This window comes from Theropithecus gelada, chromosome 13, assembly GCF_003255815.1.
Source record: "Theropithecus gelada isolate Dixy chromosome 13, Tgel_1.0, whole genome shotgun sequence".
In the NCBI taxonomy this organism is placed as follows: Eukaryota; Metazoa; Chordata; class Mammalia; order Primates; family Cercopithecidae; genus Theropithecus; species Theropithecus gelada.
In genome coordinates this window covers 19,455,365-19,474,530 of record NC_037681.1, presented here as the reverse complement: position 1 = coordinate 19,474,530, position 19,166 = coordinate 19,455,365, and the positions used below count along the sequence as shown (strand labels likewise).

At 57.6% G+C, this 19,166-nt stretch overlaps 1 protein-coding gene across 1 annotated transcript in view; it reads right to left on the bottom strand.

Moving 5' to 3' along the window:
• Positions 1-427: 427 nt before the first annotated feature.
• The window catches only part of FAM178B (family with sequence similarity 178 member B), a 116,172-nt gene continuing 97,433 nt past the window's right edge, over positions 428-19,166 (bottom strand). The window contains exons 14-17 of the mRNA XM_025353503.1: positions 18,904-19,029; positions 2,926-3,003; positions 2,399-2,551; positions 428-807 (exon numbers count right to left, since the gene is read on the bottom strand). Of these exons, the coding sequence (XP_025209288.1) occupies positions 775-807; positions 2,399-2,551; positions 2,926-3,003; positions 18,904-19,029 (390 nt within the window). The 3' untranslated portion in view covers positions 428-774. The remainder of the gene's footprint in view (positions 808-2,398; positions 2,552-2,925; positions 3,004-18,903; positions 19,030-19,166) is intronic.

Here is a 19,166-nt window from a genome sequence, read left to right as displayed (position 1 = left end):
AACTCATCTGGGGCAAGTCAGAGGAAAAGCAAAAGCAGCATCTGGAAGTGGCTTCTGAACCGCCCCCACTCCTGAGGCTGGGGAGTTGATTTCAGAGCTCAGCACTAAATGGAATTAAGTGTAATTACAGCCCTGATCCACATTTCGCTCTGTGCCACCTCCTCAGCAGGGGCGGGGAATGGGGAGTGGTCCCACACTGGGTCCAAACAAACGTCCCGTTCCTGGGTTTCGGACAGCTCTTGGGCCACAGTGGGCTGTGGGGAGCACTGCCCCTCCCCGGGGACTTGCAGACAGCCCTCTGCTACAGGCGGGGCCTGGGCCGTAACTGTGGAGCTGAGAACCCAGCGAAACACAGGCAGGAGCATCAGGAGACTGGACGCTGGCATGAGCCCTCGGGACAGGGACTGAAGGAAGTGTTCTAAACCACTGATGCTGAAAGACTTTAATGTGCACAAAGAAACCTCACATTGGTGACAGGGAGAGAGAGGAAGGAGGGTGGGGAGGACGGAGGCCCAGGGAAACCAGAGCTATGGAGACAGAGGCCTTAGGGAAGAGGAGATGGCTGGGAGGAGGGCTGAGGGTGGGCGAGGCAGAGAAGCCCATCCCTTGCTGAGAGGAGAGGGGGTCAGGGCGGTGGCAGAGGCAGGCTCTTGCTTCATCAGGCTGGTCAGCATGTGGCCGCCTCTGGCCTTGATGCTTCGCTTCCTCCAGTTCCCTGAGCCTGTTCACTTCCTGCTGGAGCCAGGAGCCCTGGGCTGCCCTGACCCTGCTCTTTTAGATGTCTTTCCAGGGGCTGAAGTACTGGGCCTGCGGCGAGGAGAAAAGCAGGCTGTGAGGGCCTGGGCCCAGGTGTCGCCCACTGCCCTGCAGGCCCTGCAGCTCCCCGGGCTGGCGGTGTCCATTCAGCACCCGTTGCAGGCTCATGCCAGGGACCGAGTGAGCAGGATGCCTGGGTTCACAGTGCTGGCGAGGACACAGCGGTCATCAGGCTACGTGACTGTACAAGTGGTCTGCCAGGGCCCCCCTGCCAGGCCCTGAATCACTTTTCCTTCTTCTCGTGACAAGCACGCTGCTCCCACCAGAGGCTGGTGAGATCTAGTTCCTTGGGGCGTGAGGGTGAGGTTTGTTCTCTAGCCTTCTCAGAGACTTGGTGAAATCTGAGACCCAAACCACAGGCTGTGGCCCACATGTCAGCCCTAAGTCAGAGGTTATGGTGTAAGGACGGGAGAGGAGTCAAGAGGAGGCAGGCTAGGAGTGGAGGGGCACTGGTGGTGGGGTGGGAGGTGGTTCTCACAGGTCCTGTGCCCCTCCACAGAGGGCTGGGGGCTCAGGCAGGGAGACCCCGAGCCGGCCCAGCAGGGTGCTGCTTGGAGAGATGGGGCTGGAAGGGAGGGCACCAGCACAGGGGCTGAAGTTGGTTAGGTCGGAGGCTTGGGAGTCAGGCTGGCTCATGCCCTGATTCTGACATTCACACAAGCTGCCTGCGTCATGGGGGTAAGCCATCGAGCCTCTCAGGGCCTCTGGTTAGTCTGCTCCTCTGTAAAATGGGCTCCTGGTAACACCTGCCTCATGGGGGTTGTGTGGGTTCTTATAGAAACAGATCTTCATTCAAGAAACACTAGCTGTGAATATCACACCTACAAGCTCTGAGAAGACTCGGCGGGGGTAGGGGGTATAGTGGAGAGGACCCAGGCAGCCTGGGAGCCTTCCTCCTAACACAGCAGGAGGCCAGCCTCAGGCCCACAGCACAAGTGGGCAGACGGTAAACAGCTGGGGCCCCTTCCTGGCACTGCTCGTGACAGACTGGCACTCTGGTCCAGACTTTTCCCTCTCCAGGACAACTTTCCTTTGCATTTCCTGAGAACTGTGCTTCTCTGTGTCCCCTTCCCTCCGCACCTACTCTGGGCACTGGATTCTTTTTTTTTTTTTTGAGATGGAGTCTCGCCCTGTCGCCCAGGCTGGGGTGCAATGGCGCAATCTGGGCTCACTGCAACCTCTGCCTCCTGGGTTCAAGCGATTTCTCCTGCCTCAACCTCCAGAGTAGCTGGGATTACAGGCGCCCGCCACCATGCCCGGCTAATTTTTTGTATATTTGGTAGAGACGGGTTTCACCATGTTGGCCAGGCTGGTCTCCTGACCTTGTGATCCTCCCACCTCGGTCTCCCAAAGTGCTGGGGTTACAGGCGTGAGCCACTATGCCTGGCCTTTGGCACTGGATTCTTGATAAGAATGATGAAGGCCCCTCAAGCGTCCCCACCCTTCCCCCACATGCCCGCTCCACCCACGTCCCTGCCAGGAGCTCAGCAGCTGCAGCGAGGGTGGCTGCGCTGGTGGCTCTGGCCAGCCCTGCCTGACCACTTCCCGCCCCTCCCAGGTCTGGGGGCTGGGGGGGCACCACCTGGGGCTGGCAGTGGGTCAGAAGCTCCTGCCAGCGGATGTAGGTCTGGGTAGCCAGGTCCTTGAGCATGGTGTGGTGCGTGGCCTGGGGGCTCTCCCGGATCTGTGCGCTGATGTGGCGATCCAACTGCATGCACAGCAGCTGCAGCTCGCCCTGCGGAGGCGGAGGGAGGCCGAGAGGCGAGTGTAGCACGAGCCAGGCACATCCAAAGCAGGGCAGGAGGAGAACAAATTCAGACAAAGGAAGGGGCACATTTGAGTGACTGTTCAGAAGCTGAGCAGGAAAAGGAGGACGGGGCCAGCACAACTGCTAGGGCGCTGGTCAGTGTCCCTTGGGAATGGCTCGGCTGGTGGGGCACTGTCGGGAGGAAGAGGCCCTGGCTGTCCCGGGCTGGCTTCTCTCTCAGCCTCCTGCTCTCTGCAGTTCCTAACAGTGGGCTGGGCGCCATCCCAGTCAACCCCACGCTGCTTGGGGGAGAAGACACAGCTGGGCACCCCCACCCCAACCCCGGCCCTTGGGAGACTCACCCACTGGTCTGGAGTGACGTCCCGGCAGCTGACGACCACCCCGGCCAGCGTCAGAAGGCTGTGGCACAGGTAGCAGGCCTGGAGGGAGAGCACAGGGGGAGCTGCTTCTCTAACTCCGCCAGGGCAGCACGGCAGGCCAGGGCGGGGCTCACTCCACCCCCAGGCATTCAGCGACAGTTTCCAGGGAGGCATCTTCAAGGCGGCCTGGGTGAGCCAGGCTCTGGGCCCGCACTCACTCGAAGCTGTGACTCCCTGGCAGGCTCTCCCAGCCTGCCCTCTGATGAGGTGCCAACCTCCCTTCCTCTAGAAAATGGAGTCAGCCATCCAGAAACACACACTGTTCCCCAGCCTTGTGCCGGGACAACAGAGGACACCTTCTGAGAGGAGCCTATCCACTCTGACCTCCGCAGTCTCTGTTCCCCGGGCCACCCTTACCCGTAGGTACTGAGGCCAGGGTGCCTCTGTGCAAACAGCAAAGGGAGCCCACTCTGGGGGGATGTGGCGCATGGCTCCTGGACTCGGCTTACCCCTTGGCAGAATGCCACCTGCATCAACACGGGTGTAGCCTGCCTGGACAGTCTCCTTGCTGACCCAAGGAGGCAGGTGGAGAGACGGGAGCCGATGGTTCTGGCTGAGCGTCTGCACACCTCGCCTCCATCCTCATTCCTGCCAACTGCACACTCTCAAGCAGTGAAAACAGGACGCAGGCCTGCTCCATCTGGCCCGAGAACAACTTGATCTTGAGGCACCCCCGGACTCTCTTGGTGCCCATTCGCTTATGGGCTACGTGCTTGCCGTTTAGAGAAACCAAGTCACGGGGAGTGTCCCAGGGTGTGAGGCTCCAGGAGGGACGCGGCCTGCTCTGGAGTCCCAGTCACTGCCCGCAGGTGCGCCCTCCACTCAGAGGCCCCGCTGCCTTGTCCTCTCAGCTCTCTCTTCATGTCTAGGATCAGGAGGTGGCAAATGACCAGCCCTGCGGACAAGCAGGGGTGGGAGAGGTGGGCTCTAGAGATGCCGGCAGGTGACAATGGGCTGGAGCTCAGAACCAACCCATGGCCCCTGTGCCCCGGCTTCCCCTGACCTTATCACCCTGCCCTCCCAGGGCGCCAGGCAGTGCCTCAGCAATGGCTACAGCTTCTTTGCACAGGCCCAGGAGTCTCCTCAGGGCAGAAGCCAGACCACTTCTCAGGGCATCAGATTTGGTGCCATCAACTGACTTCTTAAACCCAAATACCGGCCAGGCACAGTGGCTCACACCTGTAATCCCAGCACTTTGGGAGGCCAAGGAGGTAGCCGGGCGAGGTGGCGGGCGCCTGTAGTCCCAGCTGCTCTGCAGGCTGAGGCAGGAGAATGGCGGGAACCCGGGAGGCGGAGCTTGCAGTGAGCCGAGATCGCACCACTGCGCTCCAGCCTGGGTGACAGAGCGAGACTCCGTCTCAAAAGAAAAAATAAAAACCAAATACCAGTGTAAAATCCTGAGGTCAAAGGCCACCTGAGGCTCCCACCAGCAGCACCCACCCTGCCTAGGACCCAGCCTGTTCTTCAACACAACCGTGAAGGCCCACGGGCGGTCTGACTCCACAGGCTGACCATGTGGCCCTGCACACGGCACGCAGAGAAGACACGGTGGGGGAAACTGAGGCATGCCTCCAGGAGAGCTGCCGTGGGGTGGGGAAGACCCAACCTCTGTGAAGCCTAGCTCCCTCTACCTGCCGGGCCCCTGTAGGAGCCTGTGGGTGCCCCAGTCGCCCGGCCCGGCTGGCCTGCTGGTGATGCACCGCCGGCTCCCTGAGCTCCCCCCCCTTCCCTCCCACCTGGGCTTGCCTTTGGGACTCTGTCCAGCCTTCGCAGTCCTGCAACAGCTCACTGCCCCTTGTCAGAAAGCCAGTTTGGGCCTGCGTGCCGGACACTATACCTTGACTGAGACACGGCGCGTGAGACACTCAGGCATTAGAGGGAGAAAGTTACTTCAGCAGGGCAACCATTTGGTCAAGAAATAACGTCTCTCTGCTTCTGCACTGACCAAAAGGAGAAAGGGCCCTTCCAGGGGTTTGGGAGTATGGGGAGCACAACTCAGAGGCTCCAGGAAGTGGCTAAGCTACAGTGAGCCTCAAAGGAACAGTAGGAGTTGAGGCAAAGATGGCCCTGTGCAGGCAGAGGAGGGCTGATGACAGACCCTGAGGGCGGTTCCAGAACCAGAGGCCGGCACAGGTGCAAGGGAGTCAGGGTGACCTGGGGGCAGAGTTGTAAGGACAGGGGGTGCCTGGGGGAGGCAGGTGAGAGAATGTGGCCACACTGGTGTGCTGGAATGCACTAGGCAGTAGGAGAATGAGCTCCCTCTGGGAGAAAGGATTACAGGGTATCCTTATCTTTCCTTTTTCAAGATTATTTCTCTACAACGTGTATACTCATACAGTGAGAATACAATGAAAGTTGCTTTAAAACTTTTTTTAACAAGATACTGCCAACTGTAATTGACTGAACCTAACTGGGTTTGGGGTGGGCGTGAGGCCTGGGAGCGGGACTTGGCCATGAAAAGAAGCTGAGACCCAGGCTGGGTGAGGTGGTTCATGCCCGTAATCCCAGCACTCTGGGAAGCTGTGGCGCAGGAGTTGGAGACCAGCCTGGGCAACACAGCGAGACCCCGTTTCTACAAAAAACCAAAAAGTTATCCAGCATGGTCACCTGTAGTCCCAGCTACTTGGGAGGCTGAGGCAGGCGGATGACTTGAGCCTGGGAGGTTGAGGCTGTAGTGAGCTCTAATTGTGCTACTGCACTCCAGCCTGGGCAACAGAGCAAAAACTGGTCTCAAAAAAAAAAAAAAAAAAAAAAGTTGAGGCCCGTCTTTAAGAGGGCAAGCGAATGATGAGAGGTGGCAGGGGATGCCGAAGAAAACATCCAAGGGTTATCAGGGACATCACTGAGAATGGCTGCGGAAGGCACCCTGGGGTCTGCAGGGGAGACTGTGTGGGCCTGGGAGGGGCGAAAGGGGGCCTGTCTCTCTCGGACCTTTCAGTTGTAAATACTCCCAGCCCTGGGTGGCGCAGCTCAGTGGCCCGCTCCACCCATGGGCTCTCAGGGGAGTCTCCCTGTATGGAGGGGGCCCGGCTGCAGAGCTTCCCCTCCTAAGAGTCGTCGTGGGGAGGGTCTGAGATCCGACGAATGCCCTGGAGGAGTATCAGGGAGGAAAAATCCGTCAGTGGACTGACCCCAGGCAGTGGAGAGTTACTGGTTTCACAACTTGTTTCTGATGCTGATTCCCATAATTGAATCTGCAGGGGGCAGGGAGGGGGAGGGGAATCCCAGGAAAACGATTCCCAGTGTTTGGGTGGACAGTGAGTAAGAAATGGCAGTCCTGGAGAAAAGCCCTGTGAACCACATTTTATCAGCTGTGTTTTCCAAAGGGAAACCACGAAACCTGCCGCACTGCCTGGAGGCTGGGTGCGCGTCCTCCTTGCATTTGAGGGTGCTTCCTGTAAGGAAGACGTTGACCCAATTTAAGAAGCTTGGTGGCTGTGCAGATGCCCTCCCTTGGAACATTTCCGGGGGCCTGACTGAAGCTGGGTTCCCAGTAGGGATTTGGAAAAGCAGCCTTCACTACTGGCATAGGAAGTGCCAACACTTCCATCTCCTCCCTGCATTTCCCCAGGACTCTTGGTCTCAGAGTTGCAAAGAGGTAAGAGAGAGTCTGATCCTGTCCAGACAACGGGCGTGGTGTCCCCATCCTCCCACGAGGCCCCTCTCTCTGTGTGAAGGTCAGAGGAACAAAAGCTCAGCGGAAACTGGGGACTCTGTGGCCGGGAGCAGGCAGACCCCGAGTCTCCCCATCTAAACCGCCAGCGGCTGTGGACACCCGAGTCGCCCAGCCCAGCTGGCTTGCTGGTGATGCACTGCTGGCTCCCTGAGTTCCCCTTCCCTCCCACCCAGCAGGGGCAGGCACGGGAGGGGTGCAGGGCAGGCAGGGGTGCGCCCGAGTGAGGGGGCCCTTCCCAGCAAGACAAGAAGGGCCAGGTGTGAGCGCTGAGTTTCCTGCTTCCTTCGCAGTGTGACCAATTCCTGAACTTAGCAAGCCTGCTCCTGTCCTGGCTGGCACTAGAGGCACGGTTCCTCTTCCCTTCCACCAGGCAGGAGAGAGAGGCTGAGTCAAGGCTGCAATCCCTGCCTTACCTGCTTCCTCTCCCTCTGGGAGCACAAGGTGGCCCTTCTATATGCCAGAGGGAGGCCTTTCCAGGTCTCTTAGAACTGCTTGGTGCGGTGGGGACTTCATTGTGGCCTCAGGGTTAGCCCTCCTTGGGTGCTGGGGGCTACACTTGTCCAGGCCTTAGGACCTTGTCTGAAGATGGGACCCAGCTCCTGCCCCACGGCACGTCAGTCAGGCTGTGAAGCCCTGATGGGAAATGGAACCCCGGAAACCTCAGTCAACATCATGGGGAAAGGCAGAGTCTGAGGGCATGCCTGGACCCAGTACTGACAAGAAAAGCCCGGCCTATCCCTGCCACCGCTGCCAGCAAGGGCCCAGCTCCCGTGTTCTGGGTCTTCCCCGGAGTCTGGTGGGCTGGCTCTTCTCAGAAGTTCCACGCAGGAATGCCTCACTCCTGACTCTAGAGCCTTCAAGGGGGCCGTGCCCTCCCCCTGGGGAAGGAATGACAAGGCTGAGTGACGGCAGACAGCAGACTGGGACTGTCACCAGAGGAAGGGAGGTCAGCATCTCCATGTTCTGGTCCAGCTAGTTCTGACCCCAGGCTCCCCCAGCCAAGACTCCTAAGTCAGATAGGAGCGATGAGCAGTGCTTTTGTCACAGGCAAGAGGGAAAAAGGGTGGACATTTCCCAGGAACTTCATCCTTTAGGAAATTCCCCTCCAGCCAACGCCAAGGGAGCGGGCTGTGGCCTGGGCTATTTACGCTGAAGGAGGCCAGGAAAGGAGGACGGAGAGGCTCTCCCAGGAAGCCACTCGCTCTGGCCAGAGCATATAACCTTTCTCCCCGCTCAGGTCATGACCAAGAATCCAGTCTTAACCCTGGACAAGCCTTCAAATCCAGCCCTCTCCTGGAGGCTGCCAGACCGGGTGGGGAAGGCAGACCTGCTTCTGGCAGGAGGACCCTGAGGGACCAGGTCCAACCAGGCTCTGGGGCAGTTAGTGTGTGTGTGTTACGGGGAGAACCAAGGCTGACCCAGAAACACCTGCTGGGAAGGACAAAGATGGACCCAGAGGGCACGGCTCTCCCAGCCAGGCTGCTGAGGCCCAGAGGCTCACCCCCAGGTGTCCCTGCCTCTCACTCAGGAAGCTGGCCCTGATGTCTGCTGGCGCTGGGATTCCGGCCTGGGGTCCCCTTGCTTTCTCCTTTCCATGCTCATGGACCCTGGGTGGTGGCAGCCTGGGAACATGCATTAATCCTAGCCTGGCTGGGCTGCTCTCAGCCCAATCTCAAGAGCCTAGAAGTCCAGCCCAGCCCAGGAGAAGTATTCTGCCTTAGGTGTCACCATTGCCACACGAGTCCTCTCAGGACTTAGGTGCAAGCACACGGACTGAAGATCGACTCTAGAGCCAACGGAGTCTGGGAAAGGCTGAAGCTGCGCTGGTCTACCCTGGGCCCTTTCAGACCCGAGGCTGGGGCTGGGTCACAATCCTTTTTTCCCCTTTTCTGTTCAATTCAAGCCTATATAGTACCACTTCACGGCACCCTGATCCAGTAGGGCACGCAGAGAGGGCCTGGGACCCCGCCTTCAGCGGACGTGGAAACAGCGGCGTGGGGAGGTTCCCTGATGATCATGACCCTGTGTCCAGGAGGGGCAGGGCTGGCCCAAGAGCAGGTGTCTGGGCTCTCAGCCTTCAGCAGGACGAGCTCCCCCCGTGCGCGTGGGTGGTGGTGGGTCTCTAAAGAGGATTCACACTGTGGACATCCCCCTTGGGAGACAGCAAGGGTCCACGGGCCTCCTACTGGGAGGACGGGGCGAGGCTGAGGCTTTCCCCCAGGGTGGAGGAGGAGTGCCCTTTGCAGCCTGGGCCCCCGGGGCACAGTCTAGGTATCCACACAGGTTGGGCACAACAACAATGAATCATGAGGAATCCGACGCAGGGCTACTCAGGCCCCAGGCCAAGAGCCTCAGTCTGAGGAGAGCGCCAGAGCTTAGGCGACTGGTGTGTCCATTAGGACACCAGGCAAAAGGGGATGCATTTTTCTAGGTACATGCCTTCTGAGACCCTGCAGGGTGGCACTGGCCACCAGGACGAGGCTGCCATGTCTTCCCTGTCCCATGAGCAAACCGTACAACCTCTTCCCCTTGCCCAGGCAGCTTCCGCTCCAAGGTTGCACCCCCTGACCTTTGGCTTTGACAGACGCTAAAGGAGGAAGCAGAGGGCGGTATCGAAAGCTCTGTTCCCAAAGGCAAGCCGACCTGGGAAGTGACTCTGACCAGGACAGGTCGCCGGTCATAAGTCCTAGCGAGGAAGAAATGAAGACATATGACCGACCGCTAGGAAATGAGGCGGTGACCTAAGACCTCTTTCTAACCTAGGGTCACAGAAGACACAGGGTCAAGAGGCCAGAGAGCAGACGTCACCGGTGGGGCCTGCCAGGCAAGACACCCAATTCTGTCAGTGAAAGTGCCTGCTAGGGCATGGGGGGGGGGGTGACCCAAACACGGTCCCCAAACGCGGAGCAGGGATGAGGACCATTTAGTGTGACGGGAGATGGGCTGGCAGCAGCTCAGCAGGCAGGACTTCCAGCTCTGCTGCAGTGAATGGCCACTGAATGGAGTTTGCTTTCGGGCGCTGCTGGGCAGAGAGGTGGGTGTCTCTTTCCAGGCTGCAGAGGACGCGGGGCCCAGCACGTGCCCACACCCTCCACGCCCTCAGAACAGGAGCTCTCGCCTGCACCTCTGGCTTCCCGGAGAGTGAGTTCAGAGATCCAAGAGCCTTCACAGCGGGGATCTCTTAAGTTCTATCCCTAGCTGGGGCCTGGGGCCTGAGCGTCCCTGGCTCCTGCTCGTGCTACTGAGGACAGGGAGGGAATGTGGAGGCCACAGTGCATGGGGCTGGGGAGGGAAAGAGATGGAACGCTGAGCGCTCCGGATTCCTGCAGACTGCGGTGGGGAGGTTATCTCAGAGCATCTCCCCATTCCTCCATCAGAGGCTGGTGGCAGGAGCCAAGGCACTGGAGGCAAGTCCTAGCTGGAGGTCGGAGGCTCCCACCCAGTCCACCTTCCTCTCTGGCTTCCTGCTGGTGGGGGTCAGGGAGACGACAGGCAGGGACTGGCGGGGTCTTCCTGCTCCTCCAGCTGGGACCAGAGACCTTTACACCAGGGAGATCTGGACCAGAAAACCTAGCTCTGCAGACTGCCCAGAGACGGACAAGATTCTCGGTGCCTATGTGTACGAGTTCACGCCTGTACACGTGCACATCAATGCATACATGTCAGTGTGCGTGTAAGCGCGTAGGGTGCAGGAGGGGGTCACTGACACCAGCCAAGACATTGCATAACCACCCTGACAGAGCAATGGTTTTCCCATGGCTTCCCCTTCTTGTCTTTCGCTTTTTCACTTACTGAATTGTCTCCGGGGCGTTGGCACGTCTGGCCAGAGCCTGGGACTGCCCTCCTCATCCTTCCCAGCAACACCAGAGCACGAGGCCACTGCCCGTGACTGAACCACAGGGATGCTGTAAACGTCCAGGGGTCCTGTCTTTTCCCTTCCTTTGTAAGAGTGTCCCAGCCTCCTGTCCCCTACGCTCAGACCAAACTGTTCCATGGTGGCGACTCCAGCTCTGACTCGAGGGGTGGACGTGAGTCCCAGGCTGGCCGTTCACTGTATGGGAGCTTGCCAACGTGACTGGCTTAGAGATGGGCACTGGACCCGAACCAAGCCAATGAGGCGCCACTCTGGTTACGGTTCGAGGGCGGGAGCTCTTTCTCGTCCAGGAAGAGTTAAAGGATGGAGACCCAGGTAGAGTGTCAGGTTCGAAGCTGATGAGTCACTTGCCTAGGGCTGCTGAGACAAGGCTGTTGAGCCTGGAGGAGGGGAGGGCCTGCCTGGGAAGGCGCCAAGGGGCAGAGCCTGGAGGAGGAGGGTGTGACACGGAGGGTTTCTGACACTGTTCAGGTCCCTCTAAGCCTGATGAACTGTCCCAGGGCTTTCCAGGATTTGTGTTTGTGTTTCCGTCACTAAAAAGTCCTGGCAAAGACAGGGAAGAAGGGACAGAAAAGGTGGTGCGTGGAGAGCACTTGAGAAGGCTGTGGTCATCCTGGCAGCTGTTCCTGCAGACTGAGGATGGCGTGTCAGGGACCGTCCCCACTGTGCCTGGCCCTCTTCGCTACACAGCTGGGAGCCTCAAACACTGCAGCCTCAAACTCCTGGGCTCAAGCCATCCTCCCGAGTAGCTAGGACCATAGGCATGTGCCATTATGCCCTGTTAACACCACACCTGGCTTTTTTTTTTTTTTTTTTTGAGATGGAGTTTTGCTCTCGTTACCCAGGCTGGAGTGCAATGGCGCGATCTCGGCTCACTGCAACCTCTGCCTCCCAGGTTCAAGCAATTCTCCTGCCTCAGCCTCCCAGGTAGCTGGGATTACAGGCATGCACCATGCCCAGCTAATTTTGTATTTTTAGTAGAGATGGGGTTCCTCCATGTTGAGGCTGGTCTCAAACTCCTGACCTCAGGTGATCCGCCTGCCTCGGCCTCCCAAAGTGCTGGGATTACAGGCAGGAGCCACCGCGCCCAGCCACCTGGCTCATTTAAAAAAAAAAACTTTTGCAGAGATAGGGTCTTGCTATGTTGTGCAGGGTGGTCTATGAACGCCTAGCTTCCGATGATCCTCCTGCCTCAGCCTCTGAAAGCACTGAAATTACAGGCATGAGCCACTGTACCTGGACAGGGTGAGGCATTTCAGGGGGAGCCATGGGGGCTGTGGTTGAGGTGAGACTCTGGGTTGACCCTAAAAGGTAGCCGTTCAAGTCTGTGAAGCAACATGTAAACCAGCCACGGCTTGAGCCACGCCCGCAGCAATCCAAGGACAGGAGAGAGAGTCCGGGCTCCGCAGGAAGGAGGGACAGCAGCAGCAAAGACACGGTGCTGAGAACAGAGCGTTTCTGGGAGACCATCACTGCTTGGATTCAAACGTCCCACGTAATGTGCGGCAGCGAAGCCGCGCACTGGGCCAGCTGGTGGGGGCTCTGGCTGGCAGTTTCATACGATGTGGCAGGCACTAGAGTCTATCTTCCTAAGTTAGAACGAGAGGAAGATAATCCACAGGGTTGTCCAGGAAGAGTTAAAGGATGAGGAGACCCAGGTAGAGTGTTAGGCTGGAAGCTGATGAGTCACTTGTCTAGGGAGAGAGGCCTCGAAGGGTCTCCAGGAGGACGGGGCCTGGGTGGGGTGGGCCAGGGAGCAGGCCCCGGTGCTGCCAAGGCCCTGAGCAAAAGCTGGCTGAAGAATGCAAGCCTGCCTCCGCAGCTTAACTCTGTCACTTCAAGCCTGCTCATACACTTGTAAAGAAACCAGGATTTCTGGGACCCAAACAAAGCTGGCCTGAGCCTGGGCCCTGCCTGGCCTTGGGATGCCCAGAGGTACTGGCCTGTCCCCAGATCTGTCGAGGTCCCCCTCTCCTGGAGGGTCAGCTTCCCAGAGGCCATCTCTTTGAGGTTTATTTTTAAAAATGTCTGATGTTCTGAACTTTGGAGGAAGTAAGACAGAACCAACCACAGATTAGACAGGAGAGGAACTCACAAGTTCTGAATATCCATTTTCTGTTCCTCAAAACCAGTCGGTTTCCTCCCAACCCTCCTGACCTTGGCCTAACCAAGGTCCCCAGCCCAGCGGGGCAGTGAGGAAGAGACAGACACTTCCAGGTGGGAAGGCAGAGCGCACGGGGGGAATGGGGAAAGAGCGTCCATCTGCCTTTCAGGGGGACAGAGGGTCAGTGGCCTGTGCCACGGGAACACATGTCCCATTGCTGGAGTTGAGTGTGCCAGCAAGAGAGGGCAGAGGCAGGCACACAGCTGCCAGAGGGCAGGGGCCCCCTCCCTGCCTGCCCAGCCCTGCAGCGAAAGCCAGGCCTTTCTCCACCACAACCTCCCATTGAGGCGGCTCTTGGCAGGGTCACCCAGCACAGGGACAGACAACTGCAGTTGCAGCACCAGGAGCGAAGCAGTAAAACTTGTTTCCCAACTCGATCAACACACGCGCCACACCACAAGGATATACAGGAGATGTGCACAGCACGCACTTATGCACAAACACACAGCAGAGGCTCCGCCCTCTGCAGAACACAAACAGAGCTACTCAGAATGAGCCTGAGTGCAGTGGAGTTGGCACAGCGGGGCTCAGTCTATCCCAGAGCATCACCCAACCCCTGGGGCACACCCGTGCGCCCGCCCCCCGCCAACAACTCCGTTCTGTACCAATGCACTTGTCCAGTAAACAAACCACCACACACCGCCAGGCCTCAGGAGCAGGAGCTGGGGACCGTGAGTGGTGTGCACCTCGAGGAAGCTCACTAGAGCCACTTGCACTCGGTCGGGGGCCTTGACCTGGGTGGTGCCCTCCGCAGGGACCATCACAGGAGCAGAACCTACAGATTGCCCCTTAGCTGTTATCCATTGAGGACATCATCTCGCTGGGAGGAGGACATGCTCAGGGGGCAGATGGGGAGATGGGGACCAGGTTCCTGGTGACTCAACTCTGCCCCAGCTCTGGGACCTTCCCCTTCTGTGGTCCTTAGTTTTCTTTCCATACAACGAAAAATACTTAACAACTTCACAGCCCCCAAATTTAACCAACCAGGGAGAAACTTCCATCCCACCATAAAGATCCTGGTACTGGATACCTCCCAAATCCCTAAGGGGAAAAACAGAATTAAAAAACTTCATCAATAGAACATCAGTAGGCCGGGCACGGTGACTCACGCCTGTCATCCCAGCACAGTGGGAGGCCGAGGCAGGCGGATCACCTGAGGTCAGGAGTTTTGAGACCAGCCTGGCCAATATGGTGAAACCCCGTCTCTACTAAAAATACAAAAATTAGCTGAGCATGATGGTGGGCATCTGTAATCCCAGCTACTTGGAAAGCTGAGGCGGGAGGATCGCTGGAACCTGGGAGGTGGAGGTTGCAGTGAACCAAGATCGCACCATCGCACTCCAGCCTGGGTGACAGAGCGAGCCTCTCTCTCTAAATAATAAATAAATAAATAAATAGAGCATCAGTAGAGCAAAAAGAAAAGCAAGAAACAGTAAGTAAGTGTGGTAAGGAAGAGTATAATATGCAATAGCAGGTTTTGACACAGCCAAAATATCAATAATCTTGATGGTAGTGAATCGGGGCCCATTGAGATGGCTCACGCCTGTAATCCCAGCACTTTGGGAGGCTGAGGTGGGAGGATTGCTTGAGCTCAGGAGTTTGAGACCAGCCTGAGCAACGTGGCGAAACTCCGTCTCTATAAAAAAAATAAAAAATGGGCCGGGTGCGGTGGCTCACGCCTTTAATCCCAGCACTTTGGGAGGCGGAGGCGGGCGGATAACAAGGTCAGGAGATTGAGACCATCCTGGCTAACACAGTGAAACCCCGTCTCTACTAAAAATACAAAAAAATTAGCTGGGCGTGGTGGTGGGCGCCTGTAGTCCCAGCTACTCAGGAGGCTGAGGCAGGAGAATGTTGTGAACCCAGGAGGCGGAGCTTGCAGTGAGCCGAGATCACACCACTGTACTCCAGCCAGGGCAACAGAGCGAGACTCTGTCTCAAAAAAAAAAATAAAATAAAATAAAATAATAAAAATAGAAAAATAAAAAATGGGCTGGGCATGGTGGCTCACGCCTGTAATGCTAGCACTTTGGGAGGCTGAGGTGGGCAGATCACCTGAGGTCAGGAGTTCGAGACCACCCTGGCAAACATGGTAAAATCTCATCTCTACTAAAAATACAAAAATTAGCTGGGCATGGTGGCAGGTGCCTGTAATCCCAGCTACTTGGGAGTCTCAGGCAGGAGAATCGCTTGAACCTGGAAGGTGGAGGTTGCCATGAGCCGAGATCTGGTCACTGCCCGCCAGCCTAGGCGACAGAGTGAGACTCTATCTCAATCAATCAGTCAATATAAATAAATAAATAATTAGCCCGGTGTGGTAGCACATGCCTGTCCCAGTTACTTGGGAGGCTGAGGTGGGAGGATCTACTGAGCCTGAGAAGGCGAGGCTGCTGTGAGCCCTGATGGTGCCACTGCATTCCAGCCTGAGCAACAGAATGAGACAGGCCTTGTTTCAAAAAAAAAAAAAAGAGTGAATAGGCTATGACCTTCATGACCCTGAGCCCTGAGGCTGGACAGAACACACCAGACAACACCTGGCCAGATATGGTTCATATAAGTCAACTACAAGGAAATAAACTGCCCCAAGAAGACCCTGGTTCTGGGTTGGTGGGCTCAGGTGGTAGTTTGGAGAGACAGTAGCAAACTGAGTCAAGTTATGCAGTATTTTTCCGCCTGCGGCCAGAAGGACAGTCTCCCTTGATTGCCTGGGAAGGCAGTCAGGGCAAATCAGTATCCATGGGCCAAAGGGAGCACTTAGAGGCCAACTCTGAGTATTAAACGCTCCTGTGTTAACTCTCCTACAGGAAAACACCCTCTGCCACCTCTGTCTGTGCCTCTCACGTGGCTGCACCAGACCCCCAAGCATCATTCCGAACCAGACGTTCATTCTTCTCTGGGAATAAAGCGCAGCTCAACCAGGCACGCACACGGCCACAGATAACCCAAAGGGGCTCGGCTTTGTTTTTATCCAGAAGCTCTTCAAAATGCTACAAATGTTATCAGCTCACTAAGCGGGATAGTCCACAGACGCTCTTCTATTTTTTTTTTGAGACGGAGTCTCGCTCTGTCGCCCAGGCTGGAGTGCAGTGGCGCGATCTCGGCTCACTGCAAGCTCCGCCTCCCCAGTTCAGGCCATTCTCCTGCCTCAGCCTCCCGAGTAGCTGGGACTACAGACGTCTGGAACAACGCCCGGCTAATTTTTTGTATTTTTAGTAGAGACGGGGTTTCACCGTGTTAGCCAGGACGATCCTGATCTCCTGACCTCGTGATCTGCCCGCCTCGGCCTCCCAAAGTGCTGGGATTACAAGCGTGAGCCACCGCACTCGGCCCACAGAAGCTCTTATAGTCTGTATTAGCTCTGCCTGCTCTACTGAGACTCTGGGGCCAAAGCCAGGACACATGGCCAGGGCAGGCACCTATGTGGCCCCTGACTCTCTCCAGTTCCTGACCCCCATGCACAGCTGCAGCAGGAGCTCATGGCTTCCTTTGCTGAAGTACTTGGTGCTTTCCCAGGCAGGACCTCACTAGCTTATCATTACAAACGATGTGCTGGGATCGGTTCTGCCACACGCAGGTAACACTTTTTTAGTCCAGGGCCTCCTGCAGGAGAAGGCCAGGCTATCAGCTCTTGTGGACTTAATGATACAAAGACCTTACAAGACAAGGGGACCACCAAGCAGAGGCTGGTCCGGTGGCGTGCAGGAGGCAGGTTTCTAGAATGGGGGCAGGAGAGCGAATGCCAGAACAGAATGGAAGACTGGGGTTCAGAGAAGGACAAAGGAATGAAAACTGGATTCATTCATTTGTCCATCCAGTGCCAAACGTGGGACGCGGTGCTGAGATGCCGGCTGTCTCACAGTCGAGCTGGACACAGGGCGAGCAAAGGGACAACTCTACTTCCCAAGGTGTCAGGGAGGAGAGAAAGTTGGGCCCTGGACACCAACAGCAGCTCTCCCAGCCTCTTCCCAGAGGGAAAGGCTGGGCCAAGGCCTGAGGCAGCGAGAGGAGGTGGGGAAGAAACCGGGCAGGAGTATTTATTTGCAGGGCTGGAGGAAGGCTGTGACCCAGCCGCACAGGGCAGGAAATCTCCCAGACAGGAGTGAGAGGGCCTGGGGGATGGGTGGGCATCAAAGGGCAGAGGCTCAGTTCAGCTGCCCCAAGACTGGGAACGCAGGCACTTCCTCCAGGCTGGGCCGCCTCAGGTCAACCTTACTCTGGCCTCAGTTTCCCCATTGCACTGAAGGGAAATGAAAAGGCAAAGACTTTGAGCTGTGGGCATGAAAGGCTCAGCCATGGCTCAGACCACCACTCCTTATAAAACAGGGTGGATGCCGCCGCTGCTGTTTTTGGCTGCCGAGTGGCCCATCTCACCTCTTTGAAGATGAAACATGCTGAGGCCTAATGAGGAGTCAGTCGGTCGGGGTGGGCGTGGAGCCCAGTCACCTGCCCCACCTGGCCCCTCCCAGTCAGAACATCGCCCAGCCCAAGGGACAGAACTCAGCCCAGGGGCCTGTTTCACACTTCTGTGCCCGCGCATCCTCCTCTGCCCGGGGCTCCCTCACTCAGAGGCAGAGGTGTAGGGGAGCGCGGCAGAGGTGGTCTGAGGTGGTCTCGGGCTGCAGTGAAGGCCTTCTGAGAGCTGCCTGGGCCTCGCCTGCCCCTCCACTGCCCTGAACCGGTGCACACCACCCTTCTGGGCTCTGCGAGCTGCACAGGGCCTCCCTGCTTTCAGGCCAAACACGTCATTTCCAGTATGGAGGCCGACCGGGGGGAGGCTTTCAAACCTGCTTTAGGTATGTGAGAATTGTCCTTTAAAGAACAGGCATCCTCAGCCTGCTCGCTGTCCTTCTTCCCCAGCTGCTGAAAGGACGTCTTCTGCCGCCTACATAGCCTCTGAACCACGGCGAGTCGGGCAGGAGCCACACCTCTGCTAGGTGAGGCCCAGGACTGGCCCCCAAGGTGCCTGCAGGCCGCACTCTCCACTTAGCCAGACCAGACGTGACCCTCTTTCCTCTCTCTCGCCACTCGCCTTCTTGTTCCTTGCCCCCTCTGCCCAGGCCTCCTTGATTTCTATTCAGACAGACCACCCCAGGGCTGACCCCCACCTCCTTCTAGAGGCCCCATAACCGGCCCATAACCAGCTCGTTTCTGGGGAAATACTTGGCACAAGAGAAGGGGCATGCAGACAGCTCACGCTCTCCTGGGAGGCAGCAGCCTCATAAATGCACTAATACTAGACACAACCGAAAGACAACTTTCCCCACGTTTCAGAAGAGGAGCGTGCACCTGGGGATAAGCGTATCTCTTTACTGGTTCATTTGTGTTCATTAAGTAATTAATCCATTTATCTGATTTGCAGAGTGACGCCCAAAGGTTGGACTTTTGTATCAACATCCAGCCTCCAAGTGCGTTTCTGGAATTACCACCTTCCCCAATTATGACGATCCCTATCTCCATTCTTCATCCCCGAGTCCCCAGGGGCAGGAGAGTGCACCGAGGTTTAAGCCCTGTTCCCCAGGAAGCTGGGCCTGGGATGCCCACTCTGAAGCCCTCACACCCACCACACCATCCCTGCTCTGACATTCACTCAGGGACTCATAGGCCTCACTGTTCCAAACTCCACAACCTGCAGGCCCTGGGGCACCTCGTTGCTCCTGACTCCCATCAGAGCTTGGCTTTCAGGAAAGCCGGGCAATGTCTGGAAAGTCAATTAGGAAAAACTGGGGACAGGCCAAGGACTCAGCCTCAGTGATACCCATAGTGAAAATGCATAGGGAGGCTGGGCCCAACTCTGCCTGCAGAAGGGATGCCCTGCACGTCTAGACAACCTGCGCTTATCCTGAGGTGCTCCCATCCCCTCGCTGGCATCCGGCTCCTGCAACCTCCCTAAACTGTGCTGTAAGGCTAACTGACAACCCCAGATCAACAGAAGGCACACCAGCAGGGTAGGGCGGACATTCGGCCCCTATGCCCGCACACAGGGCGTCCCCCGCCTGCAGCACGGGTAACACCACTAATTACAGGTGAGACGCTGAGCACCTCCGCTCAACACAGGGAGGCCGCCTGTTGGTCTGCCCTGGCATGGCCCTGGGGTTCTGGAAGGACCCGCAGGCCATGCAATGTGCACAGCCCTGCCTTTCCCTGTTACCTGTGGCAGAGGCAGGCGGGTGCTGGGTGCTCACTCACCTTGTGGTCCAGCTCGGCACTAGCCTTTGGCTGTTGCTCCTGGGAGGGTGGCAAGGGCACAGAGCCCAGGTACTGCCTGAGAGATGATGGCCTCATGAGGCCAAGGAGCCGGCTGAGCGAGGACAGCTGGGGAGGAGAAAGGAGGTTGTCTGGAAGGACCCAGCTCCCCCACCCTCACCCACATACCCAGCTCCCCCACCCCCACACACCCAGCTCCCCCACCCCCACCCCCACACACCCAGCTCCCCCACCCCCACCCCCAC